Consider the following 27,713-nt stretch of genomic DNA (forward strand, 5'->3'; position numbering starts at 1 on the left):
GTCCTCACTGGGTATAAAGTGAGCCTGGTTCTGGGATGGACGTGGGAGATGAGTGGGCATGACAAAGCCATGGTTTACACTCTCCTGGTGTGACATGAAACAGCCCTGGACTTGGCAGCAGGAGCCCTGCACCTACTTCTCACCGTCATAATTTAATAGGTCATAATTTAATAGGTCACTTTGCACCTCAAAGTTTTCACTGATGAATTTATACAATAAGATAAATAATTGCCTCCTCACAGGGTTGTGATCAGTAAAAAGAGAGATAATTTTTTTTTTTTTTTTTTGTCTTTTTGCCATTTCTTGGGCCGCTCCCATGGCGTATGGAGGTTCCCAGGCTAGGGGTCGAATCGGAGCTATAGCTGCCAGTCTACACCACAGCCACAGCAACGCGGGATCTGAGCCGCGTCTGCAACCTACACCACAGCTCACGGCAACGCCGGATCCTTAACCCACTGAGCAAGGGCAGGGATCGAACCCGCAACTTCATGGTTCCTAGTCGGATTCATTAACCACAGAGCCACAACGGGAACTCCGAGAGATAATGTTTGTTAAAATCCCTCAATTTACTGCCTGTCCTCTGCAAGTGCGAGACTTTAATTTGTCTCTTGGGTGTGTGTCTTAGAAACCTGCTGTATGAACTGTCAGAAGACATCAGCTCCGAAAACTTAAAGGGGATGACCTTCCTTCTGAGGGAGTCCATTCCTAGAGTCCAGATGGTGAGTGGAAGGGGTCTTTGTGAGCATTGCCAGGATCGGTGTTTGGAAAGACATGGGAAAAAGTTTTCAGGAGGGCTTGTTTTTTGCGGGTGACACGATCATCAAAGGGTTAAGAGCATTGCCTTGAAAAAAAAGTTTTGTTGGCGTATCGTATATTTACAGTGTATTAGTTTCAGGTGCACAGCAAAGTGAATCATTTATATATATATATATATATATATATATATATATATATATATATACGTATATCCATTCTTTTTTCCCATATAGGATTTTACCGAACATTGAGTAGCCCTCCCTCTGCTCTGCAGTGGGTCCTTGTTAGTTTTCTCTTTTCTGTATAGTAGTGTGTGTGTGTGTGTGTGTGTGTGAATCCCATCCTCCCCACCAAAGTTTCGATTTTGGTAACTCCAAGTTTGATTTCAAAATCTGTGCGTTTGTATCTGTTTTAGGACCTAGAGATTATCCTACTCCGTGAAGTCAGACAGAGAAAGACACATATCACGTGATAGCACTTATCTGTGGAATCTACTTTTAAAAAATATACAAAAGAACTTTATTTATTTATTTTTTTTTAAAAAGGATCATTGACTTTTGGTGAGCCTGGAGTCCAGTCCTGTTTCGGCAACTGGACTCCAGATGTGGAACAAGTGATCAAACCCTTCTGAGTCTCCATTTTTCTAATACGTCATTTTATAAGCAATTATACTACTTCCTTCCAGGACTCTTAAGAGGATGAAATGAAATAACGGACATAAACTATTAGCAGGGCCTGTGTCTTGCACATAGTTACCATGCAGTAAATGACTAACTGCTCTTGGTATTCGCTGTGTTTCACGGTATAGAAATATGCAGGGCATGAGAAAGAAACGAGGAGGTGGTAGATAACGACAGAGTGGGAATCAGCCATTCATCGCCTCTATCATCAAGGTTTCTGAGGGAGCCGTGTCCTCTTCAGTGGACTTTGCGGTGTCTCCCGTGTAGAGTTTCTGTGAAAATCAAATGAGGCAAATGTCTGAGGCTGTGCTTTGTAAAGGGCTACACAGGTACTTGGAACTAACAGTAATGCTTTTTTTTATTTTTATTTTTATTTATTTTTTTTAATTTTAATTTTTATTTATTTTTAATTTATTTATTTTTTTTTTATCTTTTTGCTATTTGGGCCGCTCCTGCGGCATATGGAAGTTCCCAGGCTAGGGGTCTAATTGGAGCTGTAGCCTCCAGCCTATGCCAGAGCCACAGCAACGCGGGATCCGAGCCGCATCTGCAACCTACACCACAGCTCACGGCAACGCCGGATCGTTAACCCACTGAGCAAGGGCAGGGACCGAACCCGCAACGAATCCTAGTCGGATTCGTTAACCACTGCACCACAACGGGAACTCCAGTAATGCTTTTAATATTAATATAGTGCCACCTGCTGATATCCTTGCTAGACCCGTCGTATTTAAGGGCAGGAAAGTTGCTTTCTTCCAGGCTGCAAAACCTTATATTTTTTTCTTTTGCTTCTCATAACAGCTTGTGACAAGCAAGTTAGTTAATTTGGGAAGGGGCCAATTTTCAAGTTTTACTCTACAACATTACTCCAATTTTATTATCAACCACTATTTTTATTAGATTTTAAGTTATATACTGTTTGATATACCAAAAAAGACAGGTAATGTGTGTAGAAGTTATAAAATGTAGCACTAAGGAGTTCCCTTCATGGTTCAGCGGTTAGCAAACCTGACTAGGACCCATGAGGATGTGGGTTTGATCCTTGGCTTTGCTCATTGGGTTAAGGATCTGGTGTTGCCGTGAGCTGTGGTGTAGGTTGCAGATGCGGCTCGGGTCTGGTGTTGCTGTGGCTGTGGCGTAACCCAGCAGCTGTAGCTGATTTGACCCCTAGCCTGGGACTTCCAGATGCCTCGGGTGTGGCCCTAAAAAAAAAAAGTAGCACTAAGTGAACAATGATGGACTCCCTCTTCCACCTGAGGGATGAGCATGTCACCAATGCAAAGAGCCTACCTGTGTGGCCCTCCCAGACCAAATGATATTATTGATACTGATATTATTGACACTGATATTATTGATACTGATATATATTTTTTGGGGGGGGGCTTTTCTAGGGCCACACCCTAGGCATATGGAGGTTCCCAGGCTAGGGGTCGAATCGGAGCTGTAGCCACCGGCCTATGCCAGAGCCACAGCAACTTGGAGATCCAAGCCACATCTGTAACCTACACCACAGCTCACGGCAATGCCGGATCCCTAACCCACTGAGCAAGGCCAGGGATCGAACCCACAACCTCATGGTTCCTAGTCGGATTCGTTAACCACTGAGCCACGACGGGATATGATACTGATATATATATATTTTTTTTAAGAAAAATCGCTCAGGAGTTTTATATGCTGTTTTATATGCAGTAGTCAAATGAGGACCATGCTTGGTCATTTAGACATGTTTCCTGGTGTCAGACCTATAGGTTAATTCTTTGTTTTGGCTACAGTCTTTGAGTCCTTTTTTCCCCCCTTTTCAGAGCCCTCAGGGATTTTAGCCTCTTGCAGCTTTCCATTGGTTATCTCTCCAGGCTCCTTAATCCCAAAGCTTGACTGTGGGATCCTTGAGAGTGGACACTGAGTCTTACTCATCATTATAGTCCCAGGACCTTGCAGAATTATGAAATGGTGCTCTGAATGGAAACATGAGTGAATGGGGTGATGCAATCTCAAGTTCACATTGGTGCAAAGTGACAGTTAAGTGACTCAAATGACCTTTAAGGCATTTTTCCTTCTCAACATCAGAGGAATTCTTGTAGTTTTAAAAGTTCTCTAGGGAGTTCCTGTCATGGCTCAGTGGAAACAAACCTGACTGGCATGGTTCCTAGTCGGATTGGTTAGCCACTGAGCCATGACAGGAACTCCTGAGCATCCTCTTATAATTTTTCCAGTCTCTGGGTTTATAAATACAATGAGATCACTTTCTACTTTTACAACTATTATCAGGGACAGAAGTCCTTACACCCCACAGTGAGCTGGGGGATGACAACGGCATATGCTATCTCAATACCCAGCCTTGATTTCCCAATAAGAAAAGCTGGGAAATGTACTTCTTCCTCTGGGCCTTTCTGCAGATCCTGGACCTCTGCTTAAAGGCACCAGTGGCTACAGAAATATTTTCACAGTCAAGAGCATTTCTTTCTTTCTTTCTTTCTTTTTTTTTTTTTTGTCTTTTTGCCTTTTCTAAGGCCCCTCCTGTGGCATATGGAGGTTCCCAGGTTAGGGGTCGAATTGGAGCTGTAGCCACCGGCCTACACCAGAGCCATAGCAATGCGGGATCTGAGCCACGTCTGCAACCTACACCACAGCTCACTGCAACACGGGAGCCTTAACCCACTGAGCAAGGCCAGGGATCGAACCTGAAACCTCATGGTTCCTAGTCAGATTCGTTAACCACTGCGCCACGACGGGAACTCCGGACAAGAGCATTTCAAACATTTCTCTCTGCTGCTAAGTTAGCTTTTAAATCATCAAAGGCCCATGCACAAGTGACCAAAGAGATTTATGGTTTTCTCACTCTGTATAATAATAAATGAGAAATTATTGCATTTAGTTGTGCCATAAACTGTGGAATGACCTGGTCAAATTCATGAAACCTGCACTCCTTATTGGATGCCAAATGATCTCAGCTTTATTTTGAAGGAGACTGAACTCTTCGCGTCAGAATTGTGGCTGAGTTATACTCCTCAGATAAACCAGGGTGATCTCTATTGGGCCAGCCTTCTAACGTGCGTCGAGGAGAAACTCTAAGTAACCCAGAGGCATTTCTGTACCAGGGCTTACTGGGTCTGCATTTTCTGCAGTTACAAGTGCAAGAGACTTTATCACAGAAATAAATTCTTTACCAGCCAGTGGAGGAGGGTCTGAACACCCCTCAGCCGAAAAGGAAGGGCTCTAGATGCATATGGTGTGTCTAGATGGACAGAAATGGCCTTTACAGGGTGTTCTGTTTCCTCTGCGAAAGCTTTCACGCAATTTTGGAGCGGGCATAGCTGCTTTCACACATCCTGAGAGACCCAGCCAGCTGTCAGGATATCCGTTCTCAGTACAGCCATCAGTATAGAATGTTGCATGTAAAGGAAACCACACCCCAATCTACTAGCTTTTTAGCAAAGAAGCAGAACAAAAGAGAACTACCTGCTCGTATTTGACAGGGTGGGGTTCCTAAACTAGAGTAATATGCAGACTCCATTTAAATTGTGTGTGTGTGTGTGTGTGTGTGTGTGTGTGTGTGTGTGTGTGTGTTAGGGTGTCATTTACTCAATATCTAATACACTTTTTACAAAGTATAATGAATTGCCATCATTGCTTCTGGAATCATGTCTTAGCTCCTTTTCTTCCTCCTGGTAGGATGCTGTCAGGATAGGACTTTCTCTTTTGAGGTTCAGCAGAGCTCATTTGCACATCACCTGCTGTAGAGCCTTGTTGGGGGGATTCCCTCTGACCTCTGTACCTGGCTGGTCAGCTCCAGGTGAATTCTCCTTTATGCCCTCCTCTCTTCTGCTTTATTTTCTGAGCAGGTTGCTGACGTGCTGGGGCTACAGGGGAGGACACATACATGGCTTTGCCTTTCTGGTTCTCCTTCCTATCTCCAGGATGTCTTGAAAAAAATTATTATCTCTCTTTGGATCAGATTAGGACAGAACTCAGTTAAGATTTTGTCACTGTAGCCTTTCCCTTGGTTGTTGGTATTTTGAGTGCCTTGTTTGAAAACACACACGCGCACACACACACACCCATTAGCCCTTCCTCATCCTTCTGTCACTGCTCTATTTTCTTTCCCTTTACCACCAAACTTCTTGAAAGAATCAACTACACACACTCTCTCCACTGCTTCTACTTTTAGTCATATTCCAGTGCATTCCAAGATGGCTTCAGGCTCCACCACTCCCACAAAACTATTCTTGCTGGAGCCACCATGAGCCTCAACATAACCAGATTTTTAGTTTCTTGTTTTCCCCATATGATTTTCTTTGCTTGGAATACCCCTTTCCATGATGGCAAGGAAAGCCTAGTCATCCTTCAAGATACAAATCAAGTATCACCTTCCACGTGCAGCTTGTGTGAAGCTTGCTCTGTGGAACAGGTGAATGATGAAGAAGAAAGCGGTGGCATCACCATTTGAAGTCATCTTGGACTCTTCATTTCTTCTCTCACTTCCAACTGATCTCCAGACTCACTGATATATACTTCAGAAAGGTCTCTCAAAACCCAGTGCCTCCACTGCTAGCTTTGGACCAGGTCTTTTTGCCTTTCCTAGGGCCGCACCTGGGGCATGTGGAGGTTCCCAGGCTAGGGGTCTAATCGGAGCTGTAGCTGCCAGCCTGTGCCAGAGCCACAGCAGCGCAGGATCTGAGCCGAGTCTGTGACCCACACCACAGCTCACGGCAACGCTGGATCCTTAACCCACTGAGCAAGGCCAGGGATCGAACCTGCAACCTCATGGTTCCCAGTCAGATTCGTTAACCACTTTGCCACGATGGGAACTCCCTGACCAGGTCTTGATGATCTCTTAACCAGACCATTTAATCTGCCTGGCAGCATTTTCTCTCTTGTACATTTCCTCCTCCAGCCTATCTCCAAGACTTCTATTTAAAAACAAAATCTGGAGTTCCCATTGTGGCTTAGCAGGTTAAGAACCCAATTAGTATCCCACGAGGATGTGGGTTCGATCCCTAAGCCCACTCCGTGGGTTAAGGATCTGGCGTTGTGGTGTAGGACGCAGACATGGCTTGGCTGTGGCTGTGGTGTAGGCCAGTAGCTGCAGCTCCGATTCAACCCCTAGCCTGGAAATGTCCATATCCCTCAGGTGCAGCCCTAAAAACAAAAACAAAAATACCCCAAATCTGTTCATGTCATTGTTTTCCTTAAAAATTCCTCCTGGCACCCCTTCATCCATGGGACACTTGCCCAAGCCCTTTGGTGTTCCTTGATGGTCTGATACCAGCCTATCATTCCAGCTGTGACCTGGCTTTCACTCAGTTTGTCCTCTGGCCTCCTTCTCAATATTCCTTAATATTCCTGTCCCTTTCAACCACTCAACGTGCTCCTGCCCCTTGTTCCCACCCTGCTGATATTTATTGCATGTGCAGTTTGATTGTGTTAAGATGTTCGCTTTCCGATTCTTTGCTGTGGGCTCTAACCCAGTGTTATTCATATGCTTTTCATAACCAGATTAATATATCAATCGAGAAGCCCTTATTGCTGAAAAGATTGTGGTGCCTTCCACACCATTTGTACTTCAAAATTAAAATAATCCTAGCCCTTTTGCAATTTTCCCCAGGAGTGCTTGAGTAATATTTTTTTCTTTTAAAATGCCGAATACAAAATTCTCTCGAAACGTTTTTCTTCTCAGTTCTTTGGTGGCCCTGTTTTGCTGCCAGCCTCTCATTTATGGCTGGGAATGAGAGGCAGTGTGCTCAATGGTTAATGAGATGGACTTTGGCATCAGTCTGCCAGTGTTCAAATAAATACCAGCTCTGCCACGTATTGGCCCTGGACAAGTTGCGGAACTTCTCTGTGCCTAGTTATTGTATCTTCAAAATGGGGATTATCATAATGTCTACCTCATTGGGTTTTATTTTTTATTTTTATTTTTGTCTTTTTCTGGGGCCACACCTGCGGCATATGGAGGTTCCCAGGCTAGGGGTCTAATTGGAGCTGTAGCTGCCGGCCTACGCCTGAGCCACAGCAATGCAGGATCCGAGCCGTGTCTGCAACCTACACCACAGCTCACGGCAATGCTGATCCTTAATCCACTGAGCGAGGCTAGGGATCGAACCTGCAATCTCAGGGTTCCTAGTCGGATTCGTTAACCACTGAGCCATGACGGGAACTCCCTCATTGGGTTTTAATACACGGCAAGCACCTCCTGGTAGTTAGTGAGTTACGTGTATTTGGCATCTGGTATTAATATAGACTGTATAGAGATTTACTTGGTAATGCCTCTTCCTCCATACCACTGATGTCCTCTTGGATAGACGCTCCACTTTATGCAAAACCTGGTGCCTAGTGGCCACACAGGTAATGTTTCTTAACGAATGGATAATCAGGAGGCAAGGAAATGTGACTTCACTGATTCTCTTACAGACCTCTCTAAGTTTGCTGTCATATCTGGAGAAACAAGATCAAATAGATGAAGATAATCTGACGTTACTGGAGGATGTCTGCAAAAAAATTGCACCTAACCTTATGAGAAAGATAGAAAAATATAAAAGAGAGAAAGGTAACTAGCTTGGCTTGCTTGCTTGCATCAGCCTGTGGGGATTCTTAAACCAGTTGGCTGTGTATGATGTTTGCTCATCAGTCGGAGAACATTCTCTTGGGAAAACCCAAAATCTCCCCAATTTTTCATTCCACGCATGTTTATCGAATGCATGCTTTGTACCAGGCATAATTTTAGAGGTTGGAGATACAGTAAGGTATAGAGCAGAGCTCCTACCCTCTTGGAGCTTTTATGCTGGGGTGGGTGGGGAGAAGTGGTTTGAGACACATGTCTTCTGATTTTTATATGAACGTGAGAGCGAAAAAAGTTGTTTTGCAGGCGATAACATAAAAAAGAAGGAGGCAGGATGGTGTGGGGATGAAGAGTGGGGTCTGTGGGGTCCATGAAGTCAGATTGCCTAGGACTCCACTTACTAATGGTCCCATGGCCCTTTCCTCAGCTGCTCTATGTCTCACTTTTCCCATCCGTCAAGTGGAGATAATAATAGTATCTATTTCATAATTTTTTGAGGGTTGAATGAGGTAATTCCTGTAAAATGTCTGTCTGGCACAGAGTCAGCCTTCAATACACATTGCTGTGAGAGGAAAGTCGTAAAAACACTCATACTCTCAGAAATTACTCTTAGAGAAGAATTTTCTTTCTGGTTTTGCTTTTAGTCTGTCCTGTAAGTGTGGTGGTGCTGTGGTATTATATAAAAGCCATACACGACAGACCTCAAACTTGGCTGCCTCCGCATGTGGCCATATGCTGATAAATATTGGTGTTTTTGAGTCCATGTCGTCACCCTTAAACAAGCTAAAAGCAGACACTCCTGGATGTGTTCATGAAGATTTTATGCTACACCCATATTTTAGTTCAGAGACGCAGTGTAATGTGCACATTTATCTGGTTGAAAACGCAACTAGCCAAAAAGGAAGCTTCTCTCTAAGAATACTGTTAACACAAAACATGTCGAGGAGCAAAAATAGACTGCTGTTAATTTGATAAAATGTCAAACAATAACCCAAGCATAAGGTATAGATAGCTTAGGTAAAAGTTATGAAGAATGAAAACAGCTCTTCTACGGACCAAGTTATCAAGTGAGAAATAAAAAGCAGGAAATATGGAAAGTATATTTTGAAACTCCAACCTGAACTCTGAACACTGAGATTTTTTTTTTTTTCTTCCTGATCACATTATCATTTTGCTGTAACGTAATCCTCCACACAAAGTGAGCAAAGGGCAGTTGGGCAGATTATTTTGAATATTTGAACTCTGGAGAAAATTCTCTATGTAGCAAATGCTTACACTCGCTTCAGTGAATCTTGCAAACTGAGCTTTATATCAGAAGAGGAATTCTACTTTTGATTTTTTTTTTCTGTACGCTACATGCGGTGTAATCTCTTTCGGCTGTTGAAAGAAAAAATTTTATTTTCCTTTATTGCTGCTCCCACCAACCCTTCTGGAACCCTTCTGACCCCAGATGTGAGTTTTTCTACCCCAAGCAATTCTCCAGCTCTCTGTGGACACAGCTGGGTGTCCTATGTTTTAATTTGGTTCTGACACGCACCAGAGTTCTTGCAGTTGCCACAAGTTAAGGGCTCTGTCCCCCAAGACTGCCCCCACCCCCATTTCAGAAGCCAGTCACAGTCCCCGGATTCCCCACAGCTTCGGCTCAACGTGGCTACAAACCAGGGGTTCTCAGGCTGCCCACCTCAGCTTTGATAATTTGCTAGAACAGCTCACAGAACTTAGAAAAAGTGTTCACTTTGGGTCATTGGTTTATTATAAAAGGACACGACTGGTTTATTATAAAAATATTAATGTTATATATAATATATACAAAATATATAATCATATATTGTACATTATACCTTATATAATTATAAGATGATGTACGTATATATAAAATATATAAAACTATTATAGACGGATTTATTATAACAGGATACAACTCAGGAACAGCCCTGTGGAAAGATGCATCAGGCACCGCCTGGGGAAGGAGCCACGCCTCCTCCAGGCAGGTCACCCTCCCAGCATCTCCATTTGCTCACCCACCCAGAAGCTCTCGAATCCCTTCCATTAGGGTTTTTTTTATTTGTTAAATAGGCACGATTGATGAAATCACTGACCATTAAGATGAATTCAACCTCCTGGCCCCGCCCCTTTCCAGAGTTCTGGGAGGAGGACTGAAAGTTGGGTCCCCTGGCAACCAGCCCCCCACCCGCGGCTGTCCAGGAGCTGCCCCCCACCCTAAGTCAGCTCTTTAGCCTAAAAAAGACACTCATTGCTTCAGAGATTCTACGGTTTTAGGAGCTGTGTGCCAGGAAAAGGGATTGAGACCCCGTGCATATTTATTATTATGTCATAAGTGTCATTGAACATTCTGAGGCTGACTTTCTACTCTCCTCTGAGAGTTTGAGCCTAATTCTGCCTTTGACTAAAGGACTGAATGGGCAGTTGGTCTGCAGGGTTTAGATGTTCCTGTGAGCGAGGGGAGCCAAAGACTAAGACTATCTGATGAGGACACAAGCTCTCTTTAAGGGCCACTTGGCTCTTGTTCTGAGTTTTCCTGAGCCTTGGGGTTTATTTTAATAGTTTAAATTTATTTTTAAAAATGGCTAAGAATGATAATAAAGTTAAAAAAAATTCAGTGATGACAGCAATACAGAGTGTAGAAGGTAAAAATCTCTCCTTTCTTCTTCCCCTGCCATTCCATTCCCCAGATATAACCACTGTTTGGAGTTTATTTTTGTATCTTTTCTTCTATAGAGAGACAAGTGCATATGTGTATAGGTAGATAGATACATATAATACATATTTAACTAAGATTATGATAATCATAGTCCATAACTTGCTTTTTTCCCACATAATCTATCTGGAATTTTCCCATGTTTGCCATATACACATATAGTCCCTCCGTATTAATGGCGCCATAGAAACACATGTTATATATAAACATTTATTTAATCAATAAATCACTTTTTTCCTTTCTTTCCTTTCTTTCTCCTTCCTTCCTTGCCTTTTTTGTTTCTCTTTTTGCTATTAGTCTCTGAGCTCTGGTTTTATTTCTTGAGGTAATGCTTTTGTAATCTTTACTTGGCAATTAGCTGACACATTAAGGACCATAAGTTCAGAAATGGTATTTAGTAAAGCATATAGTAATTTTAAGGAACTAATTAAATTACAAAAATAAAAATAATAATAAGGAATAAAATGTAGTACTACAGGAATGAAACTTTAATAATAAATAAAAATATTTCATAAATTCCCATTGTTTTCTGGGTGTATATGTAGGCCTCTTGAAGCAAATGCCTCTACAAATCTCTAGGTCCCTGTAAAATAGTTTTTTTTCATGATGGGTTGTCCTGGTTTACTTCTAGTCGGACAGTGATTTTTTTTTTTGTTCTTGAATCTATTCTCAGCCTCCCAGGTGGTGACCCCTCCCTCAGCCGAGGAAACTGAGTCATTGCCTCAAGGAAAGGAGGAACTATTTTCCCCATCGGACATTAAACATCTCCTTGGAAGCTTACAGGTAGGTTCATTGGGTACTGGTAAATGTTTAACCACCAGCTAGCTCCTCTCTCCACTACCAGAGAGAGAGAGAGTGGACCCGATTTGTAGCATTTGGTGTAAATACTTCCACCACATCTGATTTCAAGTCACCAACATGACATTAACTGGACTGCAGAATTCTGAAAATTTAATGTTTGGCTCTCAGAGCTAACTTGAGCTGACTCCAGTACACCACTGGGTTGCTTTGAAATGGTTTTGTTCTTATCATGGCATTCTATCAGGGCTGGCTTTGGGGGTGTACAATCTGTATGGTTGCACAGGGCCCATGATTTGCTTTTTTAATGCTCAGCTGTCATTGTTTTGAAATTCTTTTTTTTTTTTTTTTTTGGTCATGTCTGCAGCATTCGGAAGTTCCCAGGCCAGGAAGCAAACCCACACCATAGCAGCAATCTTATGGTTAATTTTGTATTTTGTTTTTTGAGGAACCACTGTAATGTTTTCCATTGCATCTGTATCATTTTGCTTTTCACAAATCATGCAGTAGTGTTCCAGTTTCTTCACATCCTTGACAACACTTATTATTTTCTTTTTCTTTCTTTCTTTCTTTCTGTCTGTCTGTCTGTCTTTCAGTATTTCTTTCAGTCTTTTGGTCTTTCTTTCTGCCCTTTACGGATGCACTTGCGGCATATGGAGGTTCCCAGGCTAGAGGTCAAATTGGAGCTACAGCTGCGGACCTATGCCACAGCTACAGCAATGCAAGATCCCAGTAGTGTCTGTGACCTACACCACAGCTCACGGCAATGCTGGATCCTTAACCCACTGAGCAGGGTCTGGGATCGAACCCGTATCCTCATGGATACCGCTTAGCTACAACGGGAACTCCCTATTTTTTTGTTCTTTGATATTAGCCAGCCTAATGCATGTGAGGTGGTATTTCATTGTAGTTTCGATTTGCATTTCCCTAATGATTTTAGTCATGTTGAGCATCTTTTCTGTTCTTCTTGGCCATTTGTTTATCTTCTTTTTTTTCTTTTTTTTTTTTTTTCTGTCTTTCATCTTTTCAGGGCCACACTCGAGGCATATGGAGGTTCCCAGGCTAGGGGTCCAATGGGAGCTACAGCCTCTGGCCTTCTCCAGAGCCATAGCAACTCGGGATCCAAGCCATGTCTGTGACCTACACCATGGTTCACGGCAACGCCGGATTGTTAACCCACTGAGTGAGGCCAGGGATTGAACCTACAACCTCGTGGTTCCCAGTCAGATTTGTTAACCACTGAGCCATGACAGGAACTCCCTTGTTTAACTTTTTTTTTGTTTTGCATTTTTGCCTTTTCTAGGGCTGCTCCTGCGGCATATGGAGGTTCCCAGGCTGGGAGTCGAATCGGAGCTGTAGCCTCCGGCCTACGCCAGAGCCACAGCAATGTGGGATCTGAGCCTGTCTGCAACCTACATCACAGCTTACAGCAAGACTGGATCCTTAACCCACTGAGCAAGGCCAGGGATCAAACCCACAACCTCATGGTTTCTAGTCGGATTTGTTAACCACTGAGCCACTACGGGAACTCCCTTGTTTATCTTCTTTGAAGAAATGTTTATTCAGCTCCTTTGCTCATTAATTAATTGGGCTGCTTGTGGAAGTTTTATTTTTTAATTCTTAATTTTTTTTCATAGATTCTTTACTATTTTCTTGGTGTCATATTTTAACAGTTATACTTTTTTTTTTTTTTTTTTTTTTTTTTTTTGGTCTTTTTGCCATTTCTAGGGATGCTCCTGTGGCATATGGAGGTTCCCAGGCTAGGGGTCCAATCAGAGCTACAGCTGCTGGCCTACACCACAGCCACAGCCTCAGCCACTCGGGATTCGAGCCAGGTCTGTGACCTACACCACAGCTCATTACACCACAGCTCATGGCAACGCCGGATCTTTTTTTTTTTTTTTTTTTTTTTTTGTCTTTTTGCCATTTCTAGAGCTGCTCCCGTGGCATATGGAGATTCCCAGGCTAGGGGTCCAATCAGAGCTGCAGCCTCCAGCCTACGCCAGAGCCACAGCAACACGGGATCTGAGCCTCATCTGTGACCTACACCACAGCTCACAGCAACGCCAGATCCTTAACCCACTGAGCAAGGCCAGGGATCGAACCTGCAACCTCATGGTTCCTAGTCGGATTCGTTAACCACCGAGCCACGACAGGAACTCCCAATACTTTTTTAATTCTTAAATTTAGAGATAAATGCAATTTTACAGAAAAGTTGAAAAAATGGGAGTAGTAATACAAAGAACACTGTGTAATGTTTACCCAGATTCACCTACCTGATGTTGACTTTTACCCCTTTCGCTTTATCATTTGAGTGCTCTCTCTCTTTCCATCTACACACACACATATATAGCTCTTTCCTGAACTTTTAGGTGTAACTTGCATACATCACAGTTGTTTACCCCTAAACACTTCAGTACGTATTTCCTAATAATAAGGATATTCTTGTACAGAATTATAGTACCGTTATCAATGCGGTAAAGTTAAATTGTACAATTGTTTCGTGACATCAGTATCCATATTTCAATTTTATCTATTGACCCAGTAACGTTTTTTTAATAGTTTTTATCCCTCCAGTGCATAGTTCAATCTAGGATCATATATTGTATTTAGTTGTCATTTCTTTAGGGTCTTTTAAGTCTTTTCATGTCTCAATGTTTCTTGTCTTTTATGATATTGACACCTTTGCTGAATACAGTCAGCCCCACTACCACCTTTTATAAAAAATAGAATTTTTCTCTGAGTGAGTGTGTGTGTGTGTGTGTGTGTGTGTGTGTGTGTGGTATTGCCTCCACCATGATTCATATTGAATCTTGAATATATAGATTCAAGCTACCTATTCTGGCCAGAATATTACATCAATGATACTGTCTCTTTCTCAGGGTCTCCCATCTGGAGGCACTGGCTGTTTATGGGCCTCCCATTCATGATTTTAATTTTGCTTACTTGATCCAGAGGTTGCCTGACTTCTTCATTACATGGTTAATTTTATTTAGTTACTATTTTTTCCTTTGAAGCTAATAATCAGCCGGTGGGGAGACATTTTAAGACCATGGAAATAGTCTACTCTGCATCAGCAATGCCCCCCTAAATGGAGCATTCATTGATGATTCGTTTGATTCAGTATTTATAGTGTTGGTTGAAAAGCAATGATTTTCAAACTCCAGTGTTCTCTTCATATTTATGTCAACACTCAGCATTTTGCTGTAAGCAAGAGCCCTCTTTTCTCCCCCGAAAGTTATTTTTCCTACTACACTTCGTTCCTCCCCGCACCAACTTTTTCACTTAGGTTTGTGCTCAGAGACTGACTTGCAAGTGGGAAACACATGGGACTTTCCTCTTTGTCATCCAGAACCTGAGTCATTTCTAAGGGGTGTGACTCAGCCTTAATCTCTAAAGTGCTGCTGTTTTCCTGCCTTTGAAAGGTTCTGGTCAAGGCCAGGTGAAGATGGGGAATAACTGTTGGTGCTGGGAGCAGGAGGCTTTCAGAAGCAGGACTTCATATATATGTTCTCATAGACTCTCAGGGTTGGAAGGTATCTTTAAAGTTATCATGGGAATTCCCGTCGTGGCGCAGTGGTTAACGAATCCGACTAGGAACCATGAGGTTGCGGGTTCGGTCCCTGCCCTTGCTCAGTGGGTTAACGATCCAGCGTTGCCGTGAGCTGTGGTATAGGTTGCAGACGCGGCTCAGATCCCGCGTTGCTGTGGCTCTGGTGTAGGCCGGTGGCTACAGCTCCGATTCGACCCCTAGCCTGGGAACCTCCATATGCCTCAGGAGCGGCCCAAGAAATGGCAAAAAGACAAAAAATAAATAAATAAATAAATAAAGTTAGCATGGCCACTCTGCCTCTCTCCATGAAGTGACAGATCAGCTAACACTTGGTAAATCATCTCATGTTTCATCTGCACCTGTAGGACGTTCTTATCTAAAAGAGCACTGCCAACAATTGCATTTAATGAGAAGAAACCGTTGATGAAAATCACCAATAAGCAACCTAAAAATGGGAATAGACAAGAGTTTTGTTTGAGCGCAACTGAGGACTGTAGCCTGGGAGACGTCTTCTTAGAGAACTCTGAGGAACTGGTCTGGAGAAGCATGGCTTTCAGCACAGTCTTAGGTCTTGTCAGAACAAAGATCATCCAACAAGCCAGGGATAACATTCCTTCGAGGTTTCAAAACAACAGCAACAACAAACCCAAACAGATTAGCATATACACAGTGAGTCAATGTGGCCCTGGAACCTGGGAGGGAAATCGTATCATTGAGGGAGTAGCAGCATGGGTGTCCCAGGAAGGGAAACATTTAATTTTCTTTTTTTTTTTTGTCTTTTTGCCATTTCTTGGGCTGCTCCCACGGCATATGGAGGTTCCCAGCCCAGGGGTCTAATCGGAGCTGTAGCCACCAGCCTACGCCAGAGCCACAGCAACGCGGGATCCTTAACCCACTGAGCAAGGGCAGGGATCGAACCCACAACCTCATGGTTCCTAGTCGGGTTCGTTAACCACTGAGCCACGATGGGAACCCCTATCTTCATTTTTTAAGTATGGACATTCTTTACTTTTGGTCAATGCACCCCTTTCTTTAATAATTAAAGCAGATGTACAATGTATGCTTGATAGGCCATAAACAGGCAGTTCTAGTTGACATAAAGTTCAAGTTAACTCATGTATAAGCCAGAATGACTTCCTCATTATGTGAAGATTTCTTTGATCAAAACTGTATTTCAGGAATTCCCATTGTGGCTCAGCGGAAATGAATCTGACTAGGAAACATGAGGTTCTGGGTTCAATCTCTGGCCTCTCTCCGGTGTTATGATCGGGTGTTGGAGTTCCTGTCATGGCTCAGTGGTTAACGACTCTGACTAGGAACCATGAGGTCGTGGGTTCGACCCCTGGCCTTGCTCAGTGGGTTAAGGATTTGGCGTTGCCGTGAGCTGTGGTGTAGGTCGCAGATGTGGCTCAGATCCCAGGTTGCTGTGACTCTGGCGCAGGCCAGCAGCTACAGCTCGGATTCGACTCCAGGCCTGGGAACCTCCATATGCTGTGGATGCAGCCCTAAAAAAAAAAAAAAAAAAAGCAAAAATCCAAACCAAAACAAAAAACCCTGTATTTCAAGCAACATCCCCTAATTTGTTTAAAAATCAAATCTAATATTTTTGAGAGTGGCCCAGCCTTTTCTTAAAGACAGGCATGCCTGTCTAATGAGGAGACATAACAACAGCTTCTTTTTTAAAGCCCTCCTGGAGCCCCCTGGAAAACTGGAAAGAGGACTATGTGTGGCCAGGCAGTGGGTCATTCATTCATTCATTCATTTCTCTCTGATGTAGATACTTAGGAGTGTCAACAAGGGTATCGACATTCTCCGACAAAGAAAGCCAGACAGACCCTAAGACTTACTCCTAGGCCCTTTTCCGGCTAATTTTATCCGCACAAGGGAGAAGACAAATTGCTGAGCCTGCTGCGCTACCTGTGATCCCCTTAATCCCAGAAAATTAACTCAACTGCTTTCAAAACCAACTGGGCAAACCCAGAAAACAGCCTGCCTGGCCTTCACATGCCATCCACAAGGACTAGGATTCTGAAAAAAAGAGCATTGTAACCTGCAAAAAGCAAGGCAGGGAAAAAAAAAAGGAGTTCCCGTCATGGCTCAGCAGTAGCGAACCCAGCTAGTATCCATGAGGACTCAGGTTGGATCCCTGGCCTTGATCAGTGGGTTAAGGATCCGGCGTTGTTGTGAGCTGAGGTCTCAGACGCAGCTTGGATCCAGCATTGCTGTGGGTATGGCTCTGATTTGACCCCTAGCCTGGGAACTTAAAAAGGCAAAAAAAAAAAAAAAAAAAAAAAAAAAAGCAGGAAATCATTTGGAAAGTGAAACTAAACTTCTTTGCATTTGTACCCTCAGAGCTGGGAACAGCAGCACTTCAGAGAAGAGGGCTGAACCACACCCTTCGGCAACCATTCCATTTCTTGCAGGCAGCCTGGGAGCGAAGCCATGCAGCCTGGCGTAGCTCCAGAAGGAGTCATTTTTCTGCAGCTGGAACCCTGGTGGGCTCCAGCAGGGAGCCGTCTCCAGTGACATGAGGGTGACTTGCCTGTCACCTCAAGTGTCCCGGTGTTGCCTACCACATAGCCAGGGGCAGGGTAGCCCTTCCCCAGAATACCTCGGTCAAGTCCCCTTTGGGCTCTTCAGCTGCAGGCTAAGGGCTGGGGGTGCTGGGAGTGGGTGGATGGGGGAGAACAATGAAGAAAACCCAAGGGCCCTAGGCTATGAATCAATTTGGTATCTAATGATATAAAACTCAAGGTAAAAGCCCTCGAGGACACTGAGGGAAGTCTGCATTGCCTCCCTGCCCCGCTTCTCCTCCCTAAAAGATCACCATTTTTGGAGTTCCCGTTGTGGCTCAATGGTTAATGAATCTGACTAGGAACCATGAGGTTGGCAGGATCGATCCCTGCCCTTGCTTAGTGTGTTAAGGATCCGGTGTTGCCATGAGTTGTGGTGCAGATCACAGATTCGGCTGGGATTCCACATTGCTGTGACTCTGGTGTAGGCCGGCGGCTACAGCTCGGATTAGACCCCTAACCTGGGAACCTCCATATACCACGGGTGTGGCCCAAGAAATGGCAAAAAGACAGAAAAAAAAAAAAAAAAGATCACCATTTTTATCAGCTTTTTGCTTTGTCCTCCTTCATGACACAGTGTGTCCCGGGGAAGAGTGCGGCGACGGTCTTCTGAATTCTCTACCGCAACGTGCAAGGACCCATCATTCTTTCAACATTAGGGCAACGTTATCAGAACATTGACCACTCGGGTCCACATTAGGATTATTTCTAGTCTTTTCTTATTCCAAATAGTGCTGGAATGAATAGCTATCCTTGTGCCTGTGTCATATACTTTTGCTGCTGTGTCTTCGTGGACCTTCCTGCTTGGAAGGAGGGAGTTGTTTCATTTCTGGTCACCTCCTGTTGACTTTTTTGTGTGTATGTGGCTGGGAATCAGGTATTTTATCTTCTGATCAAGCCTAGATTTTGCTAACTGCATGAGTTTCTTGCAATTCATGAACGTCCTCTTTCTTTAACAGGAGGGGTCCCAGCAAGATGAACATGCAGGGAGTAACGGTAGGTTTTCTAAATACTCTTTTTGTAAGATGGACCATTAATATGTTACCTATTATAGAAGTAAGAGATATATTTGATATATACCAAGCAGTCTGGGGGGCCTTGGGAGAAGGTTTACAGACTGGGGGAGAAATCAGTTCTTATCCTCATTCATGGCAAACCACTGAATGCATGGATAAATACCAGGCTTTTCGATGGGGGGGGATGGAGTGGGCTGGGTGGTTTCTACTCCAAAAGCCTAGCCGGTCAGTGTCTTGGGGTGCACAAAGCTGCTCTTCCTTCATCCTTAGAATAAGGTTGCCATCTGGGGGTCGGGGTGGGAAAGGAGCCCTTGGTGGGCAGGGGCCCTCAGGCCAGCATCGAGGAGCAGAATGATGAGTCTGCGGCAGTGTCTTCTGTGGAGGAGTGTGGCTCCAGATGCTGCTTGTATTTTTCAGAGGGAAAGAGGGGGCCAGAGGGAGGGACTTGGCAAAGGTGCATTTAATGCTCTAAATTCTTGCCCAGAAACCATGACCTTGAAAAATATTCCAGAATCTGCCACTAGGCTAAGTTAACTGACTACAAACAAGCGGCTTTTGGGCATCCTCTCTGTGATGTGTTCGTTCCTCATTTTTTTTTTCTGGAAATTTATTTATTTTTTATTTTTATTTTTGTCTATTTGCCTTTTCTATGGATACTCCCTCAGCATATAGAGGTTCCCAGGCTAGGGGTCTAATCAGAGCTGTAGCTGCTGGCCTACGCCAGAGCCACAGCAATGCAGGATCCAAGCTGCATCTGCGACCTACACCACAGCTCACGGCAACGCCAGATCCTTACCCACTGAGCAAGGCAAGGGACTGAACCCGCAACCTCATGGTTCCTAGTCGGATTCATTAACCACTGCGCCACGACAGGAACTCCCATGGAAATTTAAACTTCAGAGTCCAACACATTCTTTTGTCTTTCTGCCTAACCAGGAGGTTGCCCGTTAATGATGCCAATGAGAGTTACTATTGCTGAGGCTTGTCATGTGCCAGGCACTGTTCTTATCTCCTTGAACACTCCAGTCTCCTGGAGATAGGCACCACTGTTATTCTCAGTTAATGATGAGGAAACCGAGACCCAGGACGTCTAGTGGTCTAGTGCTTTGCTGAAGGTTCTGCGGCTAGAACGGAGGGGAGCCGGGATTTGCACCCGGTGCTCTGACTCCAGAGCGCACCCTCTGAAGACCTGGCTGGAGCTACGAGAGCTCAGGCTGTGGTTTCACTTCTCTGAAAAAGAAGCACATTTTCTTCAGTTTTGCAATTCTGCGCTTTCAGAGTTGAGACCTGCTTCCCTTCCCCTGAGTGTGCAGGAGCTCTCCAGCTGGGGTCCCTTTCCAGAGGTACTTGGGTCTGGGGGATCCTGGACTTGCTCATTGTGAACTGAGCACCCAGCACTGACCCTTAACCATGGTTAATAACTAACTTGGGCCTAAGTGACAAGAGCAGAGCTTCCTGGATTCCACCGAAAATTTACCAGGCATGCTAGGGAAAAGGAAAGCGTCAAGTTACATTTCCCCTTTTCATTTGACAGCTCAGCTTTATCTGGAGGAACCAGGGAGTCTGCAGTGCACTTCAAAGCAGGGCATTCCTCAGCCAATGCCAAAGGCATGACTAAATTTAGCCCAGGGCTATTGTGATTTTTTCTGTGCCCGGTTGGGTGACTGGGACTTTTTAAATTTCCCCCCTGTTTCTTTTTCCTGTCTGTCCAGCCTCTCTCTATGTAGTGACAGATAAATGCTGACTCAACCCAATTAAACTTGTAACCAAGAATGCGTGGGCTGGGAGTTCCCGTTGTGGCTCAGTGGGAACGAATCCAACTAGGAACCATGAGGTTACGGGTTCGATCCCTGGCCTTGCTTAGTGGGTGAAGGATCTGGCGCTGCCGTGAGCTGTGGGTAGGTTGAAGATGCGGCTCGCATCCTGCATGGCTGTGGCCTTGGCGTAGGCCGGCAGCTGTAGCTCTGATTATACCCCTAGCCTGGGAACCTCCAGATGCCGCAGGTGTGGCCCTAAAAAGCAAAAACAAAAAACAAAAAACAAAACCAACAAAAAAACCCAAAAAACCCCACATGGGCTGATTCCAACACATCCTCTGTAAGGAAATCCAGGTGTTTGGGTAAAGACAATGAGTCTGAGTAATTGTCTTTCTAGGTGAGACAGCAACTCCGGTCTCCGTGGAGCTGTTGGGAGCATCTGTTGAGACTCTAACTTCTAAATCCAGCACAAAGGTTTGGCCCGGTTCTTCAAATCTTCTCCAACTCGTGTCCAGCCCTTTAACGACTTTGCTGGCTCAGATTCTTATTTCTCTCTTGCTTCTTCCTCTCGCTGTGATGACCTCTGTCCGTTTCACTTTTTTCTGTCGCAATTAGAAATGTGTTGACCTTTGCCTGTGGAGGGCATGTTATTGTCCTTTCGGTTACATGTACATTTTGAATTACTTCTGGAGAGGGGAATTTCTTTTTTTCCACTGAAGCCACTTCTTTTCTGCTTGGATCCAAGCGGTACTGTGTTTTCAGGAGATCTTTTTAGCCACAGAGAGGCCCTGGCTGAAGCCAGTTCAGCGATTTGTAATCAAATGCTATTTATAGTAACCTTCAAAATTAATGACACATATTAAAAACCACCCACTGTGGTCTCTACAAAAGAGATTTCTGTTTTTAGAAAAATCAGATCATGCCAGAATCCTACCATTACAAAAAAAAAAATGATCATCTGATATTTTTGTGGTCTTGTTAGATCCTTACCTCTGCTTTCTTCGTTCTGGTAATCCAACAAGGAAGACGCTTTTGCGTAAAAACCGGGCTTACTAAAATTAAAAATACATATTATGTCATTTAGTCTTGAGAACTGACATTCTGCAATCAAGCCAAGTGAAGTCTGAATTTTAATGAGGACCTGGCATTCCACCTTGGAATGAATCAGTTATTTCCAGACCAGAACCAGGATCTTGAGCTCTCTCTCCCTTTGGTACTGATAAATGGAGTGGATGGTTAGACACATTAAACCCCTAAAACAGGATTCCCTAATAAGTGGTTCCTGTCTCCGCTTCTTTGCAGGAGACAGCTGTGTACAGGATGGACCGGAATCACAGGGGGTTTTGTGTTGTTGTCAACAACCACAGATTCACCTCGATGTCAGAAAGACCAGGAACCCATAAAGATGCTGGTAAGAACGTCTGGACATAGGTGAAATGCAAGTCAGAGGGCTTAAAATCATTTTTTATTTTCACGTTTTCTTTCTATAGTTTTCATCTTCCATGGAAATCTAAGGATGATATCATCAATATGTCTAAGCTTCTTGTAGATTCCTGGGGTCCCAGTCCATCCAGTGGCGCTTAATACTATGCACTAGGTGGCTTATAAATGGCAAGCATTTATTTCTCATGGTTCTAGAGACTGAGAAGTCCAAGATCAAGGCTCTGGCATTTCTGTGTCTGGTGAAAACCCACTTCCTAGATGGTCATCTTCTCTTGTAACCTTGCTCAGTGGCCAGGGTGGGAGAGCTCTGTGGGGCGTCTTTTTGGGCCCCACCCTCATGACCTAAGCATCTCCCAAGTCTCTACTTCCTAATACTCTCACCTTGGGAGTTAGAATTTCAACATATGGGAGTTCCCGTCGTGGCGCAGTGGTTAACGAATCCGACTAGGAACCATGAGGTTGTGGATTCGATCCCTGGCCTTGCTCAGTGGGTTAAGGATCCGGCGTTGCCGTGAGCTGTGGTGTAGGTCGCACACGTGGCTCGGATCCTGTGTTGCTGTGGCTCTGGCGGAGGCCGCTGCTACAGCTCCGAATGGACCCCTAGCCTGGGAACCTCCATATGCCACGGGAGCAGCCCTAGAAAAGGCAAAAAAACAAAAAAAAAAACAACAAAAAAAAGAATTTCAACATACGAATTTTGGGGAGGGTGGGACACAAACATTCAGACCATAGCATCTGTGTGTCACCAACCTGCTTAAAGAGTACTCAGAGTCCCTGAACATTTACGGCTCTGGTTGGGAGGGAGCGCCTGGGTCAATGTGAGAAAATTGGCTTTGAGCTCTGCCTCCTCCACCAACCAGATTTGTGACCCTGGGAGAGTCACGGGGCCTCAGCTTCCTCATCTGTGAGCTAAGATAAAACTCTGGTCTCTGCTGTCTCTCAGGATCACCTGCAATAGCACTGTGGGTCCTCTAAAAAGGCAGATTCATTGTAAAAAGGTGTTGTTATGGCGTTCCCATCATGGCTCAGCAGTTAGGGAACCCAACTGGCATCCATGAGAATACCCGGATTCGATCCCTGGCCTCGCTCAGTGGGTTAAGGATCCTGTCTTGCTGTGAGCTATGGTGTAGGTCGCAGATGTGGCTTGGATCTCACTTGGCTGTGGCTGTTGTGTAGGCCCATGGCTACACCTCCAATTGGACCCCTAGCCTGGGAACCTCCATATGCTGCGGGTGTGGCCCTAAAACAAAAAGACAATAAAAAAAAAAGGCATTGTTATGAAAGTAAAAAAAGGAAACCCAAACCTCAGGCTATTTGCCATGCACTGAATATAACTATTCACAGAGTTTCACCCCTTCGTTTTGTTTCATCTCACTCGATCTTATGATTTTCCCTTTCCCTCCTTTTTGTACAGAATGTCTGAGGCGCGTGTTTGAGTGGCTGGGGTTCAGCGTCCATGTGTATGTCGATGTGACTAAAGTCCACCTCATGCAGGTTCTGCAGAAATATCAGAGTCACCCAGGCCATGCTGATGGAGACTGCTTTGTGTTCTGTGTGCTGACCCACGGGGAATTTGGAGCCATCTACTCCTCTGATGGGGACCTCATTCCCATTCGGGAGATCCTGTCTCATTTCACAGCCCAGCAGTGCCCCGGTCTGGCGCACAAACCCAAACTCTTTTTCATCCAAGCCTGTCAAGGTGAAGAGATACAACCCTCCGTATCCATTGAAGCAGATGCTGTAAATCCTGAGCTCAAGGCCCCTCTCCTTAAGGACAGCATTCCTGTCGAGGCGGATTTCCTTCTTGGCCTGGCCACTGTCCCTGGCTACGTGTCATTTCGGCATGTGAAGGAAGGTAGCTGGTATATCCAGTCTCTTTACAATCATCTGAAGGACTTGGTCCCAAGGTGAGAGTTTTGAGTTGTTCCATCATCTTCCTTTTCATCCATGTACCCACCTACGTGTTCATCCACGCATCCATCCATCTCTCCATCCAACAAACTTGTATGGAGCATCAGCATATAACTGGAAAGGAAGATACCGAAAAAAAAGAAAAAGACACAGCCCCTGCCCTCAAGTTGCTCATGATCTACACAGATATGGAGTTCCCGTTGTGGCGCAGTGGTTAACAAATCCGACTAAGAACCATAAGGTTTCGGTTGGATCTCTGGCCTTGCTCAGTGGGTTAAGGATCCGGCGTTGCCGTGAGCTGTGGTGTAGGTTGCAGACACGGCTCGGATCCCGCGTTGCTGTGGCTCTGGTGTAGGCCGGTGGCTACAGCTCCGATTTGATCCCTAGCCTGGGAAACCTCCATATGCCATAGGAGCAGCCCAAGAAGTGGCAAAAAGACAAAACAAAAACAAAAACTACACAGATAGATAGATGGGGAAGATCATCCCCTATTGTAAATATACATTGGAAAGCACGGGTGTTATGGGAACATACAGAACTAGCACCTCCCCCAGAATTGGAGGATCGGGGAACCTTTGAGGGGTGACAAGTAGATGTCAGGTAAAAACCAGGGTGAAAGAACTCTGCAGAGGAAACCGCATCAATAATGGCCTAGAGGGCTTTTATTAGTTCCTTTATTTTTATTTATTTATTTATTTTGCCTTTTCTAGGGCCACTCCCGAGGCATATGGAGGTTCCCAGGCTAGGGCTCTAATCGGAGCTGTAGCCACCAGCCTACGCCAGAGCCACAGCAACACGGGATCCGAGCCGCATCTGCGACCTACACCACAGCTCACGGCAACGCCGGATCTTTAACCCACTGAGCAAGGGCAGGGATCAAACCTGCAACCTCATGGTTCCTGGTGTGATTCGTTAACCACTGCGCCACAATGGGAACTCTGGTTCCTTTATTTATTATCAATGGCTCACATTTGCTGAGTGCTTGCCTGCTGCCTTTGGCATTATAGTATCCTTGGTTTCCTGTCACTAATCTGACAACTTTCCTTCTGTCTCTGTCACAGGCTCTTTACCTGGTTCCCTGGAAATGGGCCTTCACCAAGGTTCTGCCCTGGACCGTCTTTTCTGCTCTCTCTCTAGCCCCTTTGGGCTGCTTTAGCTGTCGCTAGAGGCCAATGTCTCCTACGTCCCCCACCGCTGAGTTTCTGGAGGGCAGACATGTTCCATTCAACCTTATACCCTCAGCACCTGACATAGTATCTGACATACTGTCAAGTTTGATAAGTATTTGCTGGACCAGGGAATGCCTGGCTGAGTCAGCCTCATTCGTCAGGCCAGTCCTACATATTTCTCACAGTCTGTCAGACCTCCCACCTCTCTGTTGCCCTTGGACCTCACATTCAACGTGCACAGGCCTGAATTCAAATTCTCAGCCTCTTCCAAAGGTTCCTACTCGGTGAATCCCCATTTCTGGGAAGAGTCATAATGTTTTTCTGGGAACTTAGGATTGGGAATCAAGATTGGAGCCTTGAGTCACCTTAGCTTTTCTTTCTTTTTCTTTTTTTATTACTCAAATGAATTTAGCACATCTGTAGTTGTATAATGATCGTAACAATCCAGTTTCACAGGATTTCCATCCCACACCCCAAGCACATCCCCCCACCCCCCCAAACTGTCTCCTACGGAGACTGTAAGTTTTTCAATGTCTATGACTCAGCATCTGTTCCGCAAAGAAGTTCATTGTGTCCTTTTTTTAGATTTCACATGTCAGTGAAAGCATTTGATGTTGGTGTCTCTTTGTATGGCTGACGACTTCACTTAGCATGATAATTTCTAGGTCCAGCCATGTTGCTAAAAATGCTGGTATTTCATTCATTTTAATGGCTGAGTAATATTCCACTGTGTATATGTACCACATCTTCTTGATCCACTCCTCTGTCGATGGGCATTTAGGTTGTTCCCATGTCTTGGCTATTGTAAATAGTGCTGCAATGAACATCGGAGTACATGTGTCTTTGCCAGTCATGGTTTTCTCTGGGTAGATGCCCAGGAGTGGACACCTTACCTTTTCCCTCCTCATTAACAACCCCTCCATCAAGACCATGTCCCATGGCTTTGGGAAAAGGCAGTATTTATTGAAGGCCTACTACATGCCTGCTGTACGGGGTCACTGAAGAAGGTTCAGGGTATAGCTGTGAACAGAGAGACAAAAATCTCTTCTCCATGGGACTTAATTCAGTGAGAGGACAGTGGATACTAAAAGTGTAAGTAAATAAATATTTAAATTAATAAGATAATTTTAGGAAATAATACCTGCTCTGAACAGCAAAACAGGATAATTATATAGAGAATGGGGCAGGGAGGTACTTGAGAAGGCTTCCTGGTAGAGGTGTTTTTTCTTTTCTTTCTTTCTTTTTTTTTTTTTTGAGTTTTAGGGCCACACTCATGGCCTATGGAGGTTCCCAGGCTAGGGGTTGAATCGGCGCTATAGCAGCCGGAGCAATGCAAGATATGAGCTGCATCTGCAACCTACACCACAGCTCACGTCAACACCAGATCCTAAACCCACTGAGTGAGGCCAGGGATGGAACCCGAAACCTCATGGTTCCTAGTCGGATTCGTTTCTGCTGCGCCATGACGGGAACTCCAAAGGTGTTTTTTCAAGTGAAACTGAATGATGAGAAGGTGTCTGGAGAAAGAGAGAACAGCTAGTGTGATGCACGTCCCTGCAGGATACAGGGATTCAGAACCAGGCAGGGCTTGCATGCCCACCTGAAAATCACAGTGATGATGCTAAGAAGTAGTAGAATTATGACTAGTACCAGAAGTGATGGTCTGTGGAACATGGAAGCCAGCATTCTAAGTGCCTTATGTAAACTGCCTCATTTAATTCTCATGGCAATCTCTAAAATGGGTACCCTTTTATTTACTTTTTTTTTTTTTTGCCATTTTTTGGGCCGTTCCTGCGGCATATGGAGGTTCCCAGGCTAGGGGTCTAATCAGAGCTGTAGCTACTGGCCTATGCCAGAGCCACAGCAACTCGGGATCCGAGCCGTGTCTGCAACCTACACCACAGCTCACGGCAACACCGGATCCTTCCCCACTGAGCAAGGCCAGGGATTGAATCTGCAACCTCATGGTTCCTAGTCGGATTCATTAACCACTGAGGCACGATGGGAACTCCTAAAATGGGTACCATTTTAGAGCTGAGAAAACTGAGTCATAGTGAAGTAACCTGCCTAGGACCACATAATCCGTGAGTGATGAAGCCATGATTCAAACTTGAGCTCTGTCTCCAGAGCCTCTGTCTTGCTTCCACGGGTATGTAGAGTCCGCCCCTGGAACATTCTGATAAATGCTACCTGCCCTGCAAGCCCTGGCTCAGATGCTACCTCCACTATAGAGCCGTCTCTTCTCCTAGCCAGATGTGCTGCTTTCTCTTCAGAACTTGTAGGAGAATTTTGACCTTCTTTACATATGCCGTTGATTGCATTCTGCCTTGTGTTATGGGGTTTGTCTATATGCCAACCTCGGTATATGTTTCAGGTCTGCATCATAAGGGTTTAAGTTCAGGAATTGTGTCATGTTTATCTTTGCGTTCCACCCCAGATTAAGAATAGAGAGTAAGCTATTTCTATCACCTCCTGTTTATGCTTTTCCTCTATCTACCTGTCTATCAGCTTGAAGGAGGAACATGCAAAACTATTATATGCAGAATGTCTTTGGGGACAAAGTGCATTAAAATGCAAGCTGTGATTATTATTGTTATAATGCTCTCAGATACTGAATGTAGAACGGAAAATTTTCATGTGATTCGGCATTTCTTTTTCAATTTCAGAGAAAATAGTTCTGTATCTTTGGCAAGAATCCAGGTAGAATCTTGGCATGTTAGAGCAGGAAGAAGCCACATGTTCTAGGGTCTTTTTTCTAAGACCTGCTGCGTGAGTTCTG

General features: G+C 44.6%; 1 protein-coding gene and 1 long non-coding RNA gene across 14 annotated transcripts in view; one reads left to right on the forward strand and one right to left on the reverse strand.

Annotated features, from left to right (window-relative positions):
- LOC146396078 (uncharacterized) overlaps positions 1-27,713 on the reverse strand; it is a 1,511,729-nt gene that overhangs the window by 951,432 nt on the left and 532,584 nt on the right. The gene's annotated exons all lie outside the window — the stretch shown is intronic.
- CASP10 (caspase 10) overlaps positions 1-27,713 on the forward strand; it is a 37,835-nt gene that overhangs the window by 3,420 nt on the left and 6,702 nt on the right. For 5 of the 13 annotated variants that reach the window (XR_014828700.1, XR_014828701.1, XR_014828703.1 and 2 more), the window contains 7 exons: positions 626-719; positions 7,848-7,983; positions 11,388-11,497; positions 18,598-18,634; positions 20,809-20,885; positions 21,714-21,822; positions 23,269-23,761. Coding sequence is in view for 4 of the 13 variants with exons in the window: in NM_001161640.2 (NP_001155112.2) it covers positions 626-719; positions 7,848-7,983; positions 11,388-11,497; positions 18,598-18,634; positions 20,809-20,885; positions 21,714-21,822; positions 23,269-23,761 (1,056 nt within the window). In the remaining 9 variants the exon portion in view is untranslated. Of the gene's footprint in view, positions 1-625; positions 720-7,847; positions 7,984-11,387; positions 11,498-18,597; positions 18,635-20,808; positions 20,886-21,713; positions 21,823-23,268; positions 23,762-24,826; positions 26,027-27,713 lie in introns of all 13 variants that reach the window. The other 8 variants (XR_014828704.1, XR_014828705.1, XR_014828706.1 and 5 more) reach the window with 3 other exon arrangements.

This window comes from Sus scrofa, chromosome 15 (assembly GCF_054392235.1).
Source record: "Sus scrofa isolate SSC_HxYL_T2T_F1_AM1 chromosome 15, Sscrofa_HxYL_maternal_Yorkshire_Landrace_v2.0, whole genome shotgun sequence".
In the NCBI taxonomy this organism is placed as follows: domain Eukaryota; kingdom Metazoa; phylum Chordata; class Mammalia; order Artiodactyla; family Suidae; genus Sus; species Sus scrofa.